The sequence below is a fragment of the Terrapene carolina genome, unplaced genomic scaffold (assembly GCF_002925995.2).
Source record: "Terrapene carolina triunguis isolate 2854851 unplaced genomic scaffold, T_m_triunguis-2.0 Scaffold58, whole genome shotgun sequence".
Classification (NCBI taxonomy): Eukaryota; Metazoa; Chordata; order Testudines; family Emydidae; genus Terrapene; species Terrapene triunguis.
In genome coordinates this window covers 21,512,963-21,535,586 of record NW_020664409.1, presented here as the reverse complement: position 1 = coordinate 21,535,586, position 22,624 = coordinate 21,512,963, and the positions used below count along the sequence as shown (strand labels likewise).

At 36.4% G+C, this 22,624-nt stretch overlaps 1 protein-coding gene across 1 annotated transcript in view; it reads right to left on the bottom strand.

Annotated features, from left to right (window-relative positions):
• Positions 1–670: 670 nt before the first annotated feature.
• TMX3 (thioredoxin related transmembrane protein 3) overlaps positions 671–22,624 on the bottom strand; it is a 66,521-nt gene continuing 44,567 nt past the window's right edge. The window contains exons 11-17 of the mRNA XM_029914115.1: positions 16,388–16,486; positions 13,780–13,837; positions 12,630–12,683; positions 11,050–11,106; positions 5,855–5,984; positions 4,527–4,595; positions 671–1,415 (exon numbers count right to left, since the gene is read on the bottom strand). Coding sequence (XP_029769975.1) covers positions 1,149–1,415; positions 4,527–4,595; positions 5,855–5,984; positions 11,050–11,106; positions 12,630–12,683; positions 13,780–13,837; positions 16,388–16,486 — 734 coding nt within the window. The 3' untranslated portion in view covers positions 671–1,148. The remainder of the gene's footprint in view (positions 1,416–4,526; positions 4,596–5,854; positions 5,985–11,049; positions 11,107–12,629; positions 12,684–13,779; positions 13,838–16,387; positions 16,487–22,624) is intronic.

Genomic DNA, 22,624 nt, shown 5'->3' with positions numbered 1-22,624 from the left:
TCCGCCTTCCCACAAGACCTAGTGGCAGAAGGGGGAGAACTGCACTGTGGGATAGCTACCAACACTGCACTGCTCTCACTGGCGATGCAAGTGCCGCAAGTGTGAGCATGCTATCCCGCCAGTGGAAGACAAGGTGAACACACAACAGCGGTTTTCCTTAAGCTCTTGGTGAAAAAACTCTTCCAGTGTAGACATAGCCTAAGATTATTGTGAATCATAAACCATTCAAAAAAAGTTTTGAAAAGGTATTTGGGTTAAAGCCTGTCATTACAGATCTGTATGAGAGGATTAGCTGTCTGAGGATGCTTATATTTATTCTTCCACCATCAAGCTTCACCCAGATTTTTCAGAATCTGTAGATAATTTACACTAGGGAAAAAATAGTAAGTTTTACTTGTAAAGCCCAATCAAGGACTGACTTTCCCATGACAAAACTTCTTTATAATGCAGTCGCCAAACAATTTTTTCTTGTTTAAAATATTAGTTAGTAAGGAACTATTTTAATAAATAACTCTCTCTTAGGTCTTGCATTTAACACAAGTTCTGTGGAAAACTGCCAGTAATTGATTTTAGTACTGCCACATAACAAAGCATTTCTGTAATTAATAACAAATTATCTTTAACTTTAAAACATAAAAAAGGTATTTCTTTCAAAATAATGTGCAGAAGCTAATATAAAAGTGTCTTTATGGAAAGCCCAAGCCATCTTTAGCCATCATAATTTCAAAGGGTCTGTAAGATTTACCTATTTCATTCTAAGCTTTCCTGCAATTTTTCCACTTCTGGAAAAGATGATCATATAAAAAGATGATCCTGATATATGTCAGCCACAACGTTACTAGATTATCATGTGTAGCAAGGGCTATAGCATATTTTACCTGATTGTTGCCTGTGAACAAACAGTTTAGGAGCATTAATCTTCAGAGACAACACTCAGAATAATAAAATGTTAATCAAAAATAATTAAGAAAGCGTTCAGGTCCCCACCCTTCCCCCGACCGTATTTGATAAGAAGATTTGAATACATGCAAGTCAAAACTAGCAAAATACAGACAAAAGGTCCTCTTCTGTGAAGATCATCATTAAATGACTGACTTCAATAAATAAGGCTATTTTGAAATTCTACAGAATCCTTTAAACTAGGCAACCTAGTCTTTTTTCTTATCAAATATATGTTTCTGTCCATGTTCTCCATCTGAAATTTCTGCAGATTTTTCTTTGTTTTCCTGCTCTTGTTCTTCCTCACTGCCTTCATCTGTAAGTTCCCTATCTCCAGTTTCCTTTTTAGATGTCTCATTTTCCTCTACACCTCCAAAGCTGTCAACTGTGCAGATTCCATAACACATGATGCTGATGACACCCAGTGGCAGACCAAAGAGAAAGCAGCCCAGAAGTGGAGAACTCTTGAATACAGACTGTTGAAATATAATTTGAAGTCAAAAGCACTTTAGGGGATATTTAAGATACCTTACAGCATTTCTTACAAGTTTCACTATATTTATTTCTAAAAACCCTAATAGATGAAACCAGTTTTCTTGGAAAAGGTGTAAGAGCCATTATGCCAATGCTGTTTTTAACTTGTGAAAATCTTTGAACCTGAAGAGAAACGGTTTCGCTGGGAAGCTGAAAAGTAGTATAAGAACTATGTATTTTGTAATTTGAACAGAGGCATGAGAAATTGCTGAGTTAAATATTGAGACCTTAAAAACACACTGAAGTTTGAAATGTACCAGTAGTAGCACCTAATACTAAAGTTGCCTGACACTTCCCGTTAAATGACCCTGTCTTTATTTACTTTGCCAAACTTTAATTGTTTGGGGCTGAAATTTTCAAAGCCAGGTGTATGCTGATTTTTATATATTACTTTTACACACACACACACACACACACACACACACACACACACACACACAATCAGCCTGAGACAGACACTTGGCATTGAAAATATATACATTATATATAAAGAGAGATACAGATATATAAATTTTATCCAAAACAGTTCAGATATTTCTGAGAATGAGGCTAGGGAAAGTAACATTTTTATGTGTTAAAAGAATTCTGGCAATCTTTTCTTTGGAAAGCTCTAGTGCCCCAGGCTTTAGAGCAGGGACTAGATATTTGGCAAGTAGATGGCCTTTGTGCAGAGATGGTCTTTTAACATCGCCAGGAAAATCTGTCCACATTTGGCCAAGTTGTAAGCCTACCTCAGTTAGTACAAGCTCAGTAGAGACTTGCTAGAGTTTAACAAATAACATCTCAAAGATTCCATCCTCACTAAGCATGCTCGAGCACGCTCCCAGTTAGTTTTTTTCCAACGTTGGAAGTTATGCAGTAAATGAAGCAGGGGAGAGGAAGAAAAAGGATGGTCTCATGGTTTAGGCCATTGAATGTTGCTTTTGAGAACTGGATTCTATCCCTGCCTCTGACACAGACTTCCTATTTTATGCTAGGCAAGTAATTTAAACCAACTTTTCATGGGTGGGCACTAATTGAGTGTTTCTAATTTTAGAGATATCGGACTTGAGATGTTTGGTATGATCTGAAGAAGTGCGGAGCACTCTCAGCTGCAACTGAACTTGGTGAAGGCTGTGTTTGGAACATATGAAGTGCTACATAATTTTAAATACTCTGGAAATCAGGTCCCAGGTGTCTTAAATCAGGCACTCTAAACTAGTGGATAGTTTTGACCTTAATCTCTCTGTGCCTCAGTCCCCCATCTGTAAAACGGTGAGAGGAGTTATTTAAATTAAGAGCCAATGTGGGCACAAGAACAAATGGATATAAAATGGCTATCAACAAGTTTAGGCTTGAAATTAGATGAAGGTTTCAAAACATCAGAGGAGTGAAGTTCTGGAACAGCAATCAAAGAGGAGCAGGGGAGGGAGCAAAAAACCTAACTGGCTTCAAGACTGAGCTTGATAAGTTTATGGACAGATTCGTATGATGAGACTACCTACGATAACAAGTGACCCATCTCAGGCTGTTAGTAAATATGTCCAACAGCCATCTCAGGCTGTTAGTAAATATGTCCAACGGCCAGAGATGGGACACTAAAGGAGGGCTCTGAATTATTACCGTGAATTCTTTCACAGGTGTCTGGGTAGTGGATCTCGCTGACATGCTCAAGGTTTAACTGATCACCATATTTGGGGTCGGGAAGGAATCCTCCCCTCCCTGCCCCCCCAGGTCAGATTGGCAGAGACTCTTTGGGGTTTTTGCTTTCCTCTGCAGCATGGGGCACAGGTCAATAGAGTAAATGGTGGATTCTCCATAACTTGAAGTCTTTAAATAGTGATTTAAAGACATCAATAACTCAGCGGTTATGGTCTATTACAGCAGTGGGTGGCTGAGTCAGATGATGTGCAAGAAGTCAGACGATGATCATGATCTTCCCTTCTTATCTTAAAGTCTGAGAGTATCTCACAGGGGTGTTGGGAAGACAGAGTAATTAAAGTTTGTGAAACACTCAAAAACTGTAGTGATGAGCACCATATAAAAGCCTATGCAAAAATTAATAATTTGTCTTCAGAGCAGGGTGCAAATAATATGCAGTAAATATGGCTGGGGGGGAAGAGGGGACATTGAACAGGAAAAAAAACAAAAACAAAATACTGAATAGCTGCTAATTAAGTGAGCGCAGTCCATGCTGTGCACTGAATCAGGGTTCCTCTGGGGGAAAAAAATAGTATTTGATCATGTAATTAAAGACAGTATCCTGAGGTGTACGCATAAGAGGGATGAATTAAAGTCTCTCAGAGGCAACTTTAATACTGATATTTCCTAACTTTTAAGTGCTTAACTTCGCAACCTTAATATGTTCTTTTAATGTAGTTTTTTGTGTTTAATTTATTATAAGATTTTCTTGCTTGTCTGCAGTGGGGGGAAAATGGTTTTAGCCAAATCTTTCCACCACAGTCTGTTAACCTTAATTGACCTATAAAAAGAAGGGAAACCTCTCCCAACATGCATACATTTACACAACAGATATTCAGTACCTCATCTGGAACTTTCCTAAGCAAAAAATAAGACTAGTAACCTAAAATACACCTTTAAAACGTTACTAAGTATAGTATTTTCTCCCATTATGCCTTAACTGAATGGACTGACAATAACATTTTTCAGTGTAGGTAGGTTCCATAACTGTCAGTAAATGGGTTCCAGAAGTGTCAGAAACAAAGCTTTTGAATAGCTTTTGAATCCTCCAGTGCTATGCCTTTTAACTTGACCTTATTCATTTTAATTGACAACAAAAAGGAAACTGTCCATCATATTTCTGACACCAAATATTCAACATTTCAGTACTCTGTAAAATATATTTCAAAACAATTTATAGAATTTTCTTTTATCGTTTGAGGGTATTTTTTTTTTTAAAATCCAGAATGTGTATAATTACTGGGAATATATTCAGTGACTTTTAAGTACAGGTATTTTTGACTCTTTTTTTAAAAGGCATACAAGTCTTTTTGAACTTGAAAATATGATGCTATTGTACTTTGTATTCCAACTGCATGTGGGGTTTTACTTACCATTACAGTAGACTTGGCATCATAAATTATTCTCTTGATTCGTTGCAGAAACCCATCACCACCTTGTGCCTAAAATTTCGAAGGAAACAGGTATCAAAATAATCAGTGCTGTTCAGTTACATTTTATAATAAGTTCACATTTTATGTTTCATTTGCCTCCCTAATTTATGCAACCTTTAGTCACTCCAAAAGGCTTTCCCAGTACCTGTTTTTCCCTTGGAAAAGAACAGATATTAGGGGTTGACATTCTTGTATCTCATGATGCTCAGTCATTTTTCAAGTTCTTCCAAAAGTAGATGTTTCAATAATCTCTTGAAAGACTGACATTCTCTCTTCACTCAAAGATCATTTTGCTTTAACTTAACAGGGTCAACTGCTGCAGCAGTACTGGTATTCTTCACCATCTCCTCTACCACATACTGATATTGATTACTTACCAGTTCAACTAACTTATCAATACACAGCCACTCACTTTTCATTCCCCCTCTGGAAGATTGATCATCGTTCATGCTTATAGGCCATATGCATGCTTGCTCAAGGATTTAAACCTTGAGTATAACGTTATAAGAAGTTGAGATGCCCAGACTTCACCCCCTGGTTCCTTCCACTAAATCAATTTGCAAAAGAAACTCTGAAGAAGTGGAAAGGAAGGTAGAGAGCATGAATCTATGTGTAGCAGTCTAAGAAGTAACCTCTTCTTCCTCTGAGTATTATCAGTGAATTTCACAAGAGTGGAAACTAACATTAACAACCATTGAACAAGTTGGGTCTGATGACAGCTATTTAAATAGAGATTGGCAGTCTGCTCCCCTGAACTCAACATCTGATAGCCACCAAGATAGGGCCTGTAATTAGAGCTGGTCAGAAATTTTCTGTTGGAATGATTTTCTGATGGAAAATAGTTTCCACAAAATTGAAATTTTCCATGGGAATGGAGTCTAAGAATTACATATTTCGAATTAGAAAACATCAAACTACAATTCTAAGTAAACATGACACAGGAAAGTAAGGATGACCTAAAGAGGAGTAGTGGCCACAGCTTATTAAATAAACATACGCCTAAAGTTCAGATCTGGGAGGGAATATATGTAAATCCAACAGTAACTGCTTTTTCAGGGGTATACAAAGCAGTGCCAAGGACACATGCACAATTTAGGAATGTGGATATATAATGAGAATACACTAAGGAGAACCAGACAAGTAATGCACACTTATCTGCATTACAATTAAAAGTGGCCAAATGAATTTTTCTGCTTTTAACTGTACAGGGAATAAAAGCTAACAGTTGATTAAAAAAAAAAAAAAACAGATCAAAGTGGGATACTTACTTCGACTGTACCATCTAAGATGTTATTAATGAACTGAACCAGGTCTTCGGTACTCTCAATGCGTCTATCTGGTAGAAAATACTGTTGGTTGGAAGTGTTCAATACGACAACAGTGGGGATTGTCAAGTCACTGAAAATGTTAAGTCAAACAGATAAGAAACTCAAAGAAACAATATAAACTAAGAATTTTCAGAGCATTTAACAGGAAGTGCAATATTAAATGTTCTGCTAAAGAACTATACAGAGAAAAGGAAAGTAAATTTTATGTGCCCATCCTGAGATATCCACCTCAAGTCATTCAGACAAAACCACCACTATCTTTATGGTACAGGTGAAAGAGTTGTTTTACTGACCCAATTTAAAAATAATGTACTCCTTAGCATCAATATTTTGATGAGGCTATTGAAGTCTATGCTATTCTATATGTGTTCTTATACTGCATGCATGACCTGACTCCATGAATGCCGTACTGGAAAAATCAGATTTTTGAACCAAATACATACAATATAAACAAAAAGGGGAAAAGCTTACTTTTAATTCCACAGATCTGACGTGTGTTTCAATACTTGTATACCTCATGAGTTTAGGACATTCTTGTGTTAAGCAGTAGCTATTCTGCAAAATGCTACAGCAGACATAACCAATTAGTTGAGCTCTCATATAGTAGACAGCCTTGTGTTTCAAAAGCATTATGGCCCCAGTTCAAAAAAGCACTTAACTATATGCATGACTAAGTGTTCTTTAACTGGGGAACACAATTTAAGCCCATATACATGAGCTTTTGCTTGACCAGGAGAGTAGGAGCTCTGTTAAACTTTTTAAAATGTCACATATCAACAATGTAATTATATTTATCCTAGACACAAGAGGTGAACTACAGATGCCTGTTAAAGGCTTCAAACTATTCATGTTACTTTGTCATTATGATTTAACAAATACACGGAACCTTTAATTAGAGACATTTATTGTTACACCAAAACACACCTCAACTCAAAACTTGAAAAGCAAAAAAATAGTAAGTTAAGGAAAAAGTCTCCTACTTCCTTGCCACTTTTACATTGACTATAAACACTGTCAATAACACTCTCTCATGTTATAAGGCTTTCACTCCGACTCCAAAAGACTCTGAAAAGCAATACATATTCCGATTTCATCAAACTCATACTGTAGCACAAAATCTTAACGGCAACCTCAGATGCTCCTTGTATCAACAGGTTGGCATAGCTGACTGTCATACATTCCACACATTTGGGGCATATTCTACTTTAACATTGATGAGGTCAACCTTCACTATGGAGTTGTAATTAGTGATTCTACAATAAGACTAAAAAATTAGTTAAAAGAGCAAATGCTAATTCAATACTTTCCTTTAAAAAACTAGGAAGGAAGCAATTATGAATTCTCTCCAATATAAAGAGATTCCCTGAATATTATAAATTTACATTTTGACATATGAGTGTTTTGGGCATGACAGTAGAATAATTATAAAATTTTGGAGGTTAATCAAAAATGTTAACTAGAAGTTTAAAAGTTCAACCCTAAAACAGTGGAATTTTCTGGACGGCCAGCAAACTGAATTCCACAGAAGGCATATGGCACGTGTCCATGCTCTTCCAACTTTCAAGTGTAAAGCATGATGATATGCTAAAAAGCTAAAACCTGTTACAAAAATGCCAATGAAGAAGACATATATAGCAAGAATTTGAAGTATTTCAACTCTTGGAGAGCTCTGCTGCTTGCAGCATGTGATAATTTCTAAATATGGCTTTCCCCAGAGATTCCTTTTCTCTACTGGGTACTCTTTTTGTTTGTTAAGTGCATCAAGAGGTGTACGCAACAGGAGCCCAGCAACAAAATATAATGTAGTTAGTTGTGCAGAGTGCCAAGTTGCAAATTATCCCCCACACAAAGAATTGTGAAGGAAAAAACAAAAACAGAATAAAAAAAAAAGAAAGTCCGCTTTCTACCCACACAACACTTACAACTCTTGCTACTGTTACACTGAAGCTTAAAATTGTACTTTAGACTAGGAACATTTAATTTTCCATTTAACTGATTTATTTATTTATTTTACCGGCACTCCTTTTTATACTGTCTTTTGAAAAAAATCTACAAAAGTCTGTCCCCATCAGGAAAATAAGCTGGAGGAAAAACCTAATATACCCACCACTCCCCCACGCCTTTTTTTTTGGGGGGGGGGGGGGAGAATAATTTTTTTAAGAGTTATCTATTGCTCCCCTGCTCCATCAGGTTTTTAAGGCCTCCCAACAAACCCTTTCCAATTTTTCCTTGTTTTAGTACTTCTCTATTCCAAAACCTGATGTGTCAAACAACATGTTGGCAGAAGAACTGGATCACACTCCCTTTAAATCATGACGTTGTGGTTAGCCAGCCAGGGTGTGGGGAAGCAATTAACATTAAGCAATTTAAGTGTAGTACTACAGGACTGATTGAGATACCTGTACAGCATATAAACCATCCAGGGACTAAAAATTATCTTGTCCAAAGAAACTCAATCGTATGTACTACAGTAATAAGTCACCTTTTATATATAAAAATATACAAATATATAAATAACCAGATAGGCTCCCATTTTGCCAAAAGCTGAGCAATTAAAAAAAAAAAGGTACTCTAAAAGATGTTTTGACTTTCAGTGTTGTTGAGCACTTAGAGCTCCCACTGAAGTCAATGGAAACTCTCAGAGGTGCTGAACACCCACAATCAGCACACTACGTAGTATTCTTCCTACTAAAAAAAAAAAAATGATATCGTCCCAAGCTGGTAAGATTCTGACAAAAATCAATCCAACCATTTTTTAAAGGAGACAGACTGCTAACCAGTATAACTCCCTAACGATCATAGTGCAATTCAAGTTGATACACCTAATCCTAACATAAAGCATAAAAATACTATAACAATCTCCCACCCCTGGAAAAAAAGTGATTTTTCAAGCATTATACAAACATGCTATCCTTTGTGAAGAATGTAAAGATGTTTCTAAATGTTTCCACAGTAGTATAAAACAGCAGGTTACGTGGACCAGAAAGTAGTATCTTACATTTTTACATTGTTCTACTGACTTTCAGTTGCTGCCATCTGGTGGAAAACAGACTGAACTAAAAGTAAAGTGCCCTGGTGCCAGTTCTTAAAGTGTCATAAATATTCTATCTTTATCACTTATATAATGTAGAAAAACATTGTAGTTTATGGTGGAGATTCACAACTTTGAAATATATACATATTTCAGTGTAAAAAAGTCTCAAACGTAACAACATAACAACTTTCCATACTGGAACTTATACAGATAGGGCACTTTTACAGGGCAGTTGCAATTAAACTTTCCTCATCCTCGACTACAAAAGTGAGGGCCTTGATTAATAATTACCCATTATTAGAGTAACTAAAAAAGTGCTGGTTATTTTTAGTGTTATGGGGGCAGAGGGAGGGAAAGGTGCACTAAAGGTCATGGGGGGAAGGGGAGTCCACAAACAGAGTAAACTGTGAAGGAGAGCCTGCAGGACACACAATAGACAGCAACAAAAGGTGGGCAGCAGAAGTGAGTGTGGTGACTGCCACTGTAGGGTGAGGGAGCCCTGTCATGGTTTCCCAGAGCTAGTGGAAGTCAGAGGGCATTCCTAAATTCTGCATTAACATGGGTCATGCTACTCCATCCCTTGTAAATACTTAGGAAGGAAGAAGGATCAGATGTCCCTAGAGATTGGCAGGCACGTGAACCTACACATGAACCTGTCTCAGAACAGCACTGGGCACTAACACTCAACCAAATAATACAGATACTTGAAAAGAACATTCAGGGGAGCAGAGAAAGGTTGATAGGGCTCTTGATCTCTTTCTTCCCTCCTGCTGAAGCTGACTGACCTTACTTCCCTCCCAAGTGCATGAAGAACACTCCCAGGAAGAAATGCGCGATGTAGTCGGTTATGCTTGCCCAGCACAACAGCCCCTCCTGCCCCAGACATCCCATGTTGATCCCTCCCGCCTTAATATTCTTTTACACCCAATAATCAATCAATCAATCAATCAGGACCACAGTAAGGAGAGTTGTAAGGGTGGACATCAGAAAAACTGCATTAATTTTAATTCCTGAATTCAAGTAGTGAACAATATTTATTATATCCCAGTAATTGAAGCCTGCTATGTAATATTTCATTTCATCTCAATCCCTAACTCCTATAATGCTGGTTGTTATTTAAACTCAGCTTTATGTCTCCTGCCCCACACCACAGACATACTTTAAAAAAAAAAAAAAGAAGAAGAAGCTGTAGTCTGAATTATGTAAAAGGCACTATTTATCAGAACTGTGCCAAATTCACCAAAGGTCTACCTTGGCTGAGGTTCTTGAGGTTGATGGAATCTTCACCAGGGTACCAACAAGCCTTGATGCAAAGCAGCTATAATCTCCATCGGGGCTCCACTGAGAATTAAGGGTGCTCCCACTCTATAATCCTAAATTAACATTAAGTCTAAAAATGAGAGCATGGGGAGCCTTGGCTAACCATATGCCTCACATTTCAGGCAATGATGTACAATCATTTTATTTTGCTAGTCACTTCTTTTCCAGAAGAGAGACAAACATGAAATTCAAGTCACCCAAAGAAAGCAACAACCATAAAAAGTGCAACAGTACAGAGAAAAAAAATCCATAAATTCGCACTCATACATATACCTTCTAATGAAATGACCAATGAACATAAATAGATCATGTCAATTCAGCTATCTTTCTTGTCAATGACTTGAATTATTTCTATTATTTCACTGTTTCTTTTGAACTGCATAACATTTGGGAAATATGTTAACTTCTAATAAAATTTGTAGTAGTACAACAAAATTATTTTTAAAAAGTAAGCCTCACCAGGCAGCACTGTCCTAATGGTATATTTGCTACTTAAAGATGTACATAAGGTTTTAATTTACTGTAGTTGTAGTAAAATAGGCAGAAGAGGACTTGGAATTCAAGACTAGAAGTTGGCCAAGAGAAAAATGTTGATGCTTCTCTTCTAGTAAGTAAAGTTATAAATACATGGGAGAAAATAAATCTCTTCAAATCTTTTTAGTCTGATAGCTTGAGTGACTGAGGAGTGCAGAAGCGGCATCAGCAGAGGGCTTCTTCAAACCAGTAGCATATGTAGTACAAGCACAGAGAATGGAGAATATTCAAGTCAGAATTTACTTACTCCATTAGTAAGCTATTAATATAGTCGTTACCGTCCATATGGCCAAATTGGAAGTTCCTACGGAAGATACAAAGAAACAAGAAGGAAAGCCAATCAATTGTACATTAAAGAAATGAAAATTATAGACTACATGAGTCAAAAATATTCTTCATAAAATATTTCTCTAATAAACATTGAAAAACTACGTAGGGGAGCAGCAACTGCTACAGTCTTCACATTCATGTATTACTATAAAGATGTAAAAGTATGGAATGGCTGCCATATGAGGAGAGATTAATAAGACTGGGACTTTTCAGCTTGGAAGAAAGACAACTAAGGGAGGGGATATGATAGAGGTCTATAAAATCATGACTGATGTGACAAAAGTAAATAAGGAAGTGTTATGTACTCCTTCTCAAAACACAAGAACCTAGGGGTCACCAAATGAAATTAATAGGCAGCAGGTTTAAAACAAACAAAAGGAAGTTTTTTTTTCACACAACACACAGTCAACCTGTGGAACTCCTTGCCAGAGGATGTTGTGAAGGCCAAGACTGTAATAGGGTTCAAAAAAGAACTAGATAAATTCATGGAGGATAAGTCTATCAATGGCTATTAGCCAGGATGGGCAAGGATGGTGTCCCTAGCTTCTGTTTGCCAGACAGGGGATGGATCGTTTGACGATTACCTGTTCTGTTCATTCCCTCTGGGGCACCTGGCATTGGCCACTGTCGGAAGACAGGATACTGGGCTAGATGAACCTCTGGTCTGATCCAGTATGGTCGTTCTTATGTTCTTATGACTAACCTCCTAACTTACAAAACAGCCCACACACATCACCATCCTCAGTCACTACTCTTTGTACCTTATTTTTTTGTCTGATACACTCACTACATGTTCACCTGGCTTAAAAAAAAATTTAAGTCTGCCAATGGGAGAAAAGAACAGAATAGAAGTGAACAAGCACATTCTTTGTTTCTGGATTACATAGGCTATGGTTTCACATAGACACCCGTGGAACCATCATGGCAGCAGGAAGATCAGATACGGAGAAAAAGTGGTGCAATCAAATTTAGTAACTAAAAAATAATTTATAAATAAATGCTTGCAAGGAGGTCTCTTTTTTTCCCTTAAGGCTTTTTAAAAAATCTCAAACTAAGTTTCAGTTGACTGACAAGAATCATACTTGATTTTGGCAAACTAATAGATTAATTATGGTGAAAGTATTGCCAGGAAAACATTGCAGTTCATAACATTTATGTTGCATAGTTTGCACTCCTGAGATGAGAATGCAATGATTAACGATCCATTAAATCAGTATTTCTCAATCGGGGGTGACAAAACGCAATTAGGGCAATTACAATCTAAAGCAAAGAAAATCTCGCTCCCCTACACCTCACACACCTTTACTCTTCAAGGTGAAGTATTCTGTCAACCTCTCAAAAGACACAAACAAATTATACAGGAAATGTAAGATGATAAAATTTTTGACTTCAATATAAGGGACTGCCAACCTCAAAAGGTGAGAAACACTACATTAAATGAAGGGCATATAGGGCAGGGAATAAAAGCTATGCTACCATAGTACCATATACACATACCTGTGAAAATGGTCTCTGTAATCTTTAGCGACTTCTTGAATAACAGACTTTAGCCTATTAAAAAAAACTGTTACAACTATAATAGAGTAAACTTTGGATTTACAAGGTTCAAATAAATAATCATTTAGCTCTTTGAATAAGGAGTGAATGCTATCTACACAGCAAAGGAAAATAGTGACTCTCCTTTCTCACTAAGAAAATTCACCTTCCTCACAAACTGAATAAAGTACCTATTAAAACGCTATCTTCATTGGACAAGACATAATTAAATTATCTCTACTGCCACCAGCAAATGTACCATAACAACCTCCAAGAAAATCCCAATAAATGTTACAATTTAGCACAAAAAGAATGTAAGAACATAATCATTTTTAATAAATGAGTGACTCCTGAAAAAGTCATGGGTGCCTAAAGGGTGACGAGTCCTCAATTTCCTTAGCAAATTATTACCCAGCTGGATAAAAGGCAGTCCTTCAAATGGATCACCAACACTTTATTTTAATGGTACAAATGACTAAACTTACTGATCTCTTTTTAAATATGTGACTATCAGTACAGAGTTGAAGATCAATCTTTAAAAACATGTTTTTAAAAATCAAAAGCAACATCATAATTGGGTGACCTCTAGCTTTCTTTTCTAACTTTTAAATATTTAAAATTTAATTTAATACAATCGTAACATCTTATTTGCATGAAGATCACAGGATCCTGGACTCTGTACTGCCAAGATACTTCTTATAAAAGGCCCAATTTTCACCTGCAGTTGAACCTGCAAAATCCTATATTTGCATTTCAAATCTACATAAATGAATGCACAATTAACCTTTTTTAATTGCCTGTGCACAATTGGGGAGGATTATGGTATTTCCTGTAGCTCTTAATAAATCAAGTAGTCATATATGCCTCAGTGGGGCCACTCATTGAGTAAGGTCTACAGAATCAGGTCTTCGGTTAGTCTAGCACTTTCAGAAAATGTGCAAATATCAGAGCAGTTCAACTCTCACTTTGTGAACATTTAAAACAGCTTCAAGAATTTGAATATTCCTTTCCAATATGAGATAAACTAGTAAAGATAAAGCTTGTTGCCATTCTAATATCCAAACCAGCACAAATTCTTTACTTTTCACAGTGAGTGTCAATAATACTGTACCTGGTATGCTCAGCTGAAGAGTTTTTGTCATCAATAATCGCAATAGCCACAAGTTTTCCTAAAATACGGAATAACATATCTAAATTCATCATATTGCTCTTGCAAGGGAATCTTCTTATTTTGTTTTATTATTATTACCACCTCACATTCTCCAACTCTCAGATCATAGAGCCATTCAGTTTTGAAAACAATTACCCAAATTGGGGGTGTACAAAGATCCCTTCTCAACTGTCCCAAAGAAGCTATACAAACATCTGATTACATACAGTTTGTACTAATCTATTGAAAATAAATTAAATGTGTCTGAATGCCAGATTAACATGACTATGGGAAAAAATAAAGAGGGGAAATTAAGTTTGTTCCAGTGTGTCTGTTCACAACTCCACAAAGTTAGTATACATGGGTACTGCAACCACCAGAGCTCTGCCATTTTAAAAGTTCAAAACGTTATTTGTATCAATTCATTAACCGCTGTTGTGACTTGATTTGTTTAATTAAAAACTTTGAGTATTATTCTTTACAACTTACATGAAGAAATGTTAGAATTTTATTTGAATTCTTGGCTGTGCCACCAGGTCAGAAAAATAGCTTCTTATATGGTTCGTAGTCCACTGTCAGAAGAACTTCACTTTCAAATGACCCTGCGCACAGATTTATTCAATAATCATGTAGAATGTAATGGAGACCAAATATCTGAATGTACCGGTCTTTGCTCGGATTAGTTCGTGTAAATTTTGAAGCACCATTGGATTGTTTATATTTAGGTCAAATTATCTGCTATGTTGGGCAAACTCAGCAAAGGGAGTAAGAAATGCCTCAAGTTTTGACTGAATTTTCTTCAAGTCACTCCTCCCCCTGTGTTAGGAAAGTAGAGTTTTCCCACAGTGGAATGAGCAGTGGATTGGCCACCTAAAATCTCAAGATCTAGGCAAACAACATAGTGCTGCTTATCAACCCCAGCCTCCAAAGGTCCAATACGTCCCGACTGATTGCTGCTGCCCCTGAACTGCACCCCAGGCAAGGAGATTCATGTAGAGGGAGAACCCACATAAGATGGATAATATTGACAATGTCAATATTCTCTTGTTCAGGGAATCCTTGAAGGGTTCTGAGAATGAGAAAAGAGATAATGCAACTTCCTCTCCATGGTGCAGTTGCAGAGGGATTTCTCTGAGGTTGGGAGAAGGACTAAAAATGTGATGGGGGTGGGGACTGTCTCCCAACACCTTCCATGCTCCCACCCCAAACCTGCTTACCCTTGTTCCCTTTAGACCTTAACATATTAACATCTCAAAGCCTCTTTATTAGAGAACACTTCTCTCAAGTGCTTTTGAGGTTTCTAGAGAAGTGTGGATGAATTCACAAGTCTCATTGTGGGCAAGATATTCCTTCATAAAAATATTGGACACAACTTGTAGATATGTATTCTTTATCGCATTGACAAAGTCCACTAATGTCTTTTACTATTTCCCAAAATAATCACTGTTATAACCAATAGGATTTGCTAATACTGATGATGGAACTGAAACTATACTTAAAAGATGTGCCGGCACTTTTATACATTTCTATTTATATACAGAAACTGCTATACACATTCATAATGATCTAAAATTAGTGGACATTTTACCTTCTTGAATTTGAAAAAAGTCAGTGTTTTGGTGTATAAAGGAGATGCCTAAATTTTCAGAGGAAGATAGTGATTTTGGGTGTTCCACTTGAGAGATCTTAAAAGGGGGTTGATTTTCACTTTCTGAAAATCAGGCTCCTTCAAGCCATCTTAAGTTTGGTATCTACAGTTACCACTGAAAATTTACATTGTAGATGTTAAACTACACTCATGTATCTATTTTAAACACTAGCTGTAATCCTGTACCTCTCAGATGTATAGGATAACAGATTATTCTTCTCAACTGAAATTCCACAAACCAAATACATTTTTATTTGAAAAAAGTACCTCCATGAATACCCATTATTTTTTCTCCTATCTGACCCCCACACAACTCAACACAATTGAGCCAATCAGGTTTGTAATGCTCCTTAAATATACATCACAAAACTCCCATACATACATACATACATACATGTTCACAAGGCTCTTGAAGGGTAATCTACACAACACCAATGAAACATAGTTTAGTCTAATCTCAACCTTGTAGTCTACTCAGTTTCGCTGAACAGTACAGAATTGGCAACACTGTACTGTGTGTATTTTGGAGCTAAAAATAAGCGCTTCATCCAAAGTCCATTGAAGACAAAGGAAAGACTTACACTGACTTCAATGGGTTTGGATTAGATCCTAAATGCAGTTTTTCCTAAAATAAAGAGCAACACATCCAGATTTCCTGCAGAGTTTAGTCAGGAATCATGCATGCTTTCTATGATCTTTCTAGAAGGATGAAATTTGATTTAACTCAGCCCAAATGTGATTAGATATTACAGTATATGTACTGAGGTCCACATGAAATTTTTAGTATACTAAATCAACTGGGAAGTATGAGCCTTAAATCTGAATGTAATTTCTTTTGGAGGCTTAAAAATCATTTTTTATTCCATTTTGTTTGTGGCTTCAGTAAATATTGTAAATAACTTGAAGGTGGGAGCATCTTACCTGTATCTCCAAGTTCATAGAGTGTAAACCCATCTACATTAAGATACCCTTGGAATCTCTCTCGGTTTATCCAAGATGATAGATCACCATCTTCATATTCTACCAAGTGAGAGAATTGAGAAAAATGGAGAATATTAACACCAACAATGCAGTAAGAAAATTGCTAAATGGTTAGGATGGACAGTAAGAGCAGAAATATATGGCTGTATAAGGTAATACTCTACCTTCCACTTCTGGAGATATGGGTTAAAATCTTAAGTGGAAAAAAAAGTTTGGTGATTTCATACATTCCTCAAATGTTTAGAAAGGGCATGACTGACAGCATATTCTTCAGAAAAGCCCAGAGGGAGAGTAAAAGGAAAGCAACACAAGTTCTAGCAAAAGGCAGACCACTGATTGTGTGTATTAAATTGTAAATATGGAATTTTCTTCACTCTAATGTTTTAAGTACTTTAGCTGCAAATAAAACTGGCAATTTTTGGTGACTTTTAAAGACTTTGTTTTCTCAAACCACAAAATCTATTTTTTTATATATCCACGATACTGTTGATTTTTAAAGACAATTATGATGCAACAAGTTGGCAAAAAGGAATGGTTAACATCCTCTAAAATTTAGAAATGAAATTACAGAATAAAGCAGTAAGGACACAAAAGGAAACAAAGCTGTTAACCTAATATGGACTTAAAATACAATAAAATGTCCTGTATGCCGGCAGATGCAACCACCACCACACGTTGAGCTGATCAACAGATGTTTGGATACAATCACATAGAATGAGTCATATTGGGAAACTCTAATGTCAACTATTAAGAGGTTAATGCTTCCAGATATGACTAATCAAATATTTGTTATAGCGTGAAGGGTACAGCTAACTTGAAATTTTAAAAATAGCCCATTCTTGAGTTAATGAAGCACCCTTCATTTCCTATACCAACTCTCAAAAGTTCTTTATGCTGAAACATGCTTCCCTCCTTTCTTGTTTGTTCAGATAACAAAACAAAACAATGGCATAACAGTATTATAACAAACTTTTAAAGTGAATTCATTATGGAAAATGAATTTCTTTACTAGCAAATAGTTGCTCTTGAGACTTTGAATTCCTTTTTTTTTTAAGCTTAAATAGTATTAACGTAAGGGTTTTAAACATTGAACAGGTTTTAATTCATAAAACAATAGCAAGTAAACATTAGCCCTTCTAGGACTGTCATTTTCCAGAGGACCCAATAAATGAATAGCTAGGAGGATATATGATACTTTTATGCCCACTATCTCACTCAAATGGGTTTATAGCAGAACTACAAATTCATTGAGGGGGTAGTGTGGTCTAGTGATCAGGATGCTAAACTAGGAATCAGGAGGTATGGGTTTATTCCTGGCCCAGACATTAAACCGTTATGTGACCCTGGACAATTCACTTTACTACAGTAGAACCCCGTTTATCCAATCCTTCGTTATCCAGCTCTCTGTATTAACTAATAACCAGCGCACACAGGTCCAGAAGCAGGCAATATCTCTGTTGGCTTTATTCCATTTATTCCATCTAGATAGAGCTGCTGCCTTGCACTTTTCCATTCTCCGGATTATCTGAATTTTTGATGATCTGATCTGGCCCTGGTCCCAGTTAGATTGGATAAATAGGTTTCTGCTGTACTTGATGAGTGTTTCCCCTCTCATCCTTTATCACCTCTATTTAGATTATGAGCTCTTTGGGGCAAGGACTATTTCTTCATGTTTGTATAACACACCTAGCACAATGGTACCCTGATCTCAGCTGAGGTCTATAGGTGTAAATGTAATACAAATAAATCATAATCATTATTTAGGCACATTTATCAATCAATAAATCAGATTTAAATGAAGTGATGGTCCTATTGCACAACTTTCTGGCCTCTATATTAAAATTGCTTTTATTATATCAATGTATTTTCTTTAAGAAACATGAGACATCATGGCTTGAGTAAAATTTACTAAGACCGTCAACTGTGACAGGAGCTCCATGCAGATGGACCCTAGCACCTATGCAGAGACCCACTGATGTTTGGCACAAATATCTGCATGAAACTCCTTGAACAGTTGGGTTTAACTGTAGACATTAAGTAACTAGTACTTTTTAGCTTTGCTTTTATTTCTGTTCTTGTAATTCTAAAGTTTTTCTTTTGCTTTGTGGCAAAGGCACACCAGAGCCTATTTTTAACCAAATGGGACAAGGAACAAAAATCATTTTATGAATAGGCCCCTACAACAAATAATATTTTATTTACACTAGATTAAGGTAAAATATAGCCTAATAGGGAGGGCATTTTAGGAGTATCTTGTTTGTTTTCCTATCTTGTTATTCTGTGAGGTAGGAAGACTCAAAGAATTGCATAGGGAATTGAAGAAAATCTAACCCCTGATACTTATTGTTTAGATTTTTTTGAGAATACCTACTGGATAATGAAAAATGACACTTTAAAGCAGATATGAAATGCGTATGTTGCTACCCTATCTAGAATTCAATAATGAGAATTTATTGTAAAGTAATTAAAAGTAAACCTGTCACAAGACAGAAATCTATCTTTTAAAGAAGTTGATTTTGGATTTCTTTAACCATTCACACTTTTGTCTAAACATTCTTTTTATACAAATCAGAAGTTGTTTTTGAAAATATTTCACGGATATATTTCCATGTGCCCATTCATCTGGTCTACACTGTGTTCTGGTGCTTTATCAACACACATTGAAAAAAGGCATCTTAGTACTAAAATTATATGTTTCAACAATTTTTTATTTCTGTTCTGACAGCAGCAAATGATAAGATTAACCCAGTGCAGTTTAAACTTGTAAAGTTTCAGTTTTGGTTTCCATCCTCAAGCAGGTTTCTGGGGAAATCCAACCTCCAAGTCTAAGACAAAACAAGCATACATAGACAGACTATTTCATTTGGGAGGAGGCAAAGCATCGAGGCAAGCAAAAGATTTTCATTATCCTCATCAGAAATGTCTCATTTCAATCTACTATTAATCTTATGGTAAGTGAATATTTAAATTTTTACTTTGCCAGTTAGAGATAGTGAAATAAAAAAAAAAAGATATAATTTTATGTTTCTGATTAAAATGAAAAAAGATAAGTGTGCTCCTTTCTATGTGTCAGTCTAGGTATCTAACTTTAAAAAATGTAGTTTTTTCCATTTAAAATTTCAAAATTAAGTTGACAGTTGTCAAGACCATCTGCTAAAAACAATTAACACATTTTAAGCAACCGAGTAAGGAAAAATGTTTTCTGATTTTGGTTGTTTGATTTAAATAAACCCGAGCGCTATTAGGAAAAATGTCAGGTTAGGTGGATGCACAAATGTCATACAATCCACTTGTTTTATTCATAATTTTATGCTTTTTTAGGCTAACTTCTCAAATACATAACAGAAAAAGCATGGATATATCTATTAAATTCAAGCTGCCAAGTCAAATAATGGAAGTACAGCTCAAGAGTGAAGATCAACAATTAATAGACACTTTGAAGAGGATTCACTTTAGTCTTCCTTGTGGTATCCAACAAAGGGAGACCACAGTCACTGATAGAAAACTGCTGTCTTATATATTTTTAATCAACAGAGTGACCAGAGTGGATATATGGACATCTGCTCATTTAGTCAAAATAGTTTTCCTGCAGATATCAGAGGCATTACGTTCTTCCACCACTGGAAACAAGTCTATGAAACAAACCATTATTAACCACCAAACTAGGCCATGCACTTTTCAAAAAGTGATAAAATACACTGGCACAGTGGCAAGAAAAGCAGTGAAATAAAAACAGGGTACGGGAAACAGGGCAAGTGTGCAAATTAAGTTTTAGGAGTTGGGACTTGAACTAGTTATCACATACCCTTTCCAAAATTCAGACAACCATAGTGAATACCATTGAGGATGGCAACAACTTTATCTAGAACAATCTGGAGGAAACGTTCATGGAAACTAGCAGTGGCAATGTCTCTTGAATAAAAGCCTAAAGAATTCTGAATAAAATCTGTGTGCAGACACCCTCAAATTATTTAATGTATATTGTAAAACACTTTCCATTTCATAGCACTTCTGCTCCTTCCTATTGTTTTTATGTAAATAACTGACATTATTTTGTAATGTGAAATTTCTAACTTTTCCCCAATGTTTACAAAAATAATTTTTTTAAAAAATATAGCTAAAAAGTGTAAATCTGTTCTCTTTCCTGTATATTTTTTAAATTTATTAAAGAAATGTTACCATACTAGTTGTTTTGCAATACAAGTTGGTCTCACATATGAAAACTATTTACTTTTCACAACCCCCCACAATTGTAGAATATGTCATTAAGTCTAGTGGCTTGTCACAGAAAGTTATAGATGTCAGTCTGGCCATGGTGGGGAAGCAGGGGGACTAACGTATTTTACAGAAAGACATTCCAAGTCACTGTTTAACACCATTTACGTGTACACAAAGATGTTAATATTGATAAAAATAGAAATATAATTTATTCTTCTAATTATAGGTTATTACAATCATTTGACTTTGCTGAATTTACAAAGATTCATATATGTGAAAATAATTGTTACTAGTAGAATATGATTGCTCACATGCTTTCTTTTGATTACTTAATGAAATGAAAATTTCAAGTTAATTAAGGAAAATCCTAAATCTCTTTCTGTGAACCAGTGACAGGCACCAAGTGTCGAAGAGGATGACACTTCCTTAGCCATGAAACCATATTTATTACCTCCAAGCATGTTTACATAGAGTACATGATGCAGCTTGAAAACTCCTATTTTGCTTTAACATTCTAAAGTATTTTCTTAAATACATCATTAAAAACATAGTAAATAAGTGTCAGTTACTTCAGCTAGTTCTTTGTATAGAATATTTGATAGGAGTCAAATTATAAACGGAAGGTGGTAAATCTAGAAACCATGTCATCTCAAAGAACAGAACACCTCCCCCTTGTGCAAGACATCAATGTAGTACAGACATGATTGTTATCTCAAGAAAACAAACTTTGTAAGATGTTTACATTTTAGAGAGATACCTGATTGTGTAAAAGAATGTGAGGATGTTCTTTATTAAGGATATTCAAAAGATGAGAGATCCTTAAGACGTGTTTTCAGAGCTATAACCTAACCCCGCCCCCCCTTTGCAAAGAAAAATCTTTAGTTTAAACCCACGCAAAGAATTCTAGAAATATCCTTGTTGAAACTGATTTATTTAATAAACACTCTGAAGTCTTCATTCTTCAAAAGTTAAGGAAAACATTTATTGATGGGAAGTATTTTGCAGAATATATTGGTTCCTTCAACACAGAGATGAAAGCCTTTGTTTTCCCTCAAATGATTCAGATGGCAAAAGCTTCATCTGAGATGTATATCTGTGAATATTTTGTATCTACAGGAGAACCTCAGAGTTACGAACATAAGAGTTATGAACTGACCGGTCAACCATGCACCTCATTTGGAACCGGAGGTATGCAATCAGGCAGCAGAGCCAAAAAAGAAAAGAAAAGAAAAGAAAAAGAAAAAAGCAAATACTGTACAGTACAGTACTATGTTAAATGTAAACTACTAAAAAAAATAAAGGGAAAGTTTAAAAAAAGATTTGACAAAATAAGGAAACCATTTCTGTACTTGTTTCATTTAAATTAAGATGTTAAAAATCAGCATTTTCTTCTGCATAGTAAAGTTTCAAAGCTGTATTAAGTATTAAGTCAATGTTCAGTTGCAAACTTTTGAAAGAACAACCATAACGTTTGTTCTTAGTTATAAACATTTCAGAGTTATGAACAACCTCCATTCCTGAGGTTCTACTGCAAATGCAAGGGGAGAGCGGGGAGGGGGGTAGGAAGGCCAAGCGTGGTGCATTCCGGCCCCTCCTCCTCCCCCTCCCTCTCCCTGCCCGCAATGGCTCTTGCGAGGGGGAGGGGGAGCGGAGCAGAGCCGAGCGTGCTCCCTGCTCCGTAGAGGAGGCAGAGAGAGGTAGGGACGGGCCTTGGGGAAGGGGGTGGAACAGGGCATATCCCTCCCAGCCCCCTGCCATTAGCCGCTCAGGGCAGGGGGCTGGGAGCACCCCCACGAGCCGAGCATCCCAGCCTTCTGCCCTGCACCTCCACACCGCCCCCAGCCCTCTGCCCTGACCTTCCCCCAACACCCAGCCTTCTGCCCTGAACCTCCACACACACCCCAGCCCTCTCCCCTGACCTCCCCCCAACACCCAGCCTTCTGCCCTGCACCTCCACAC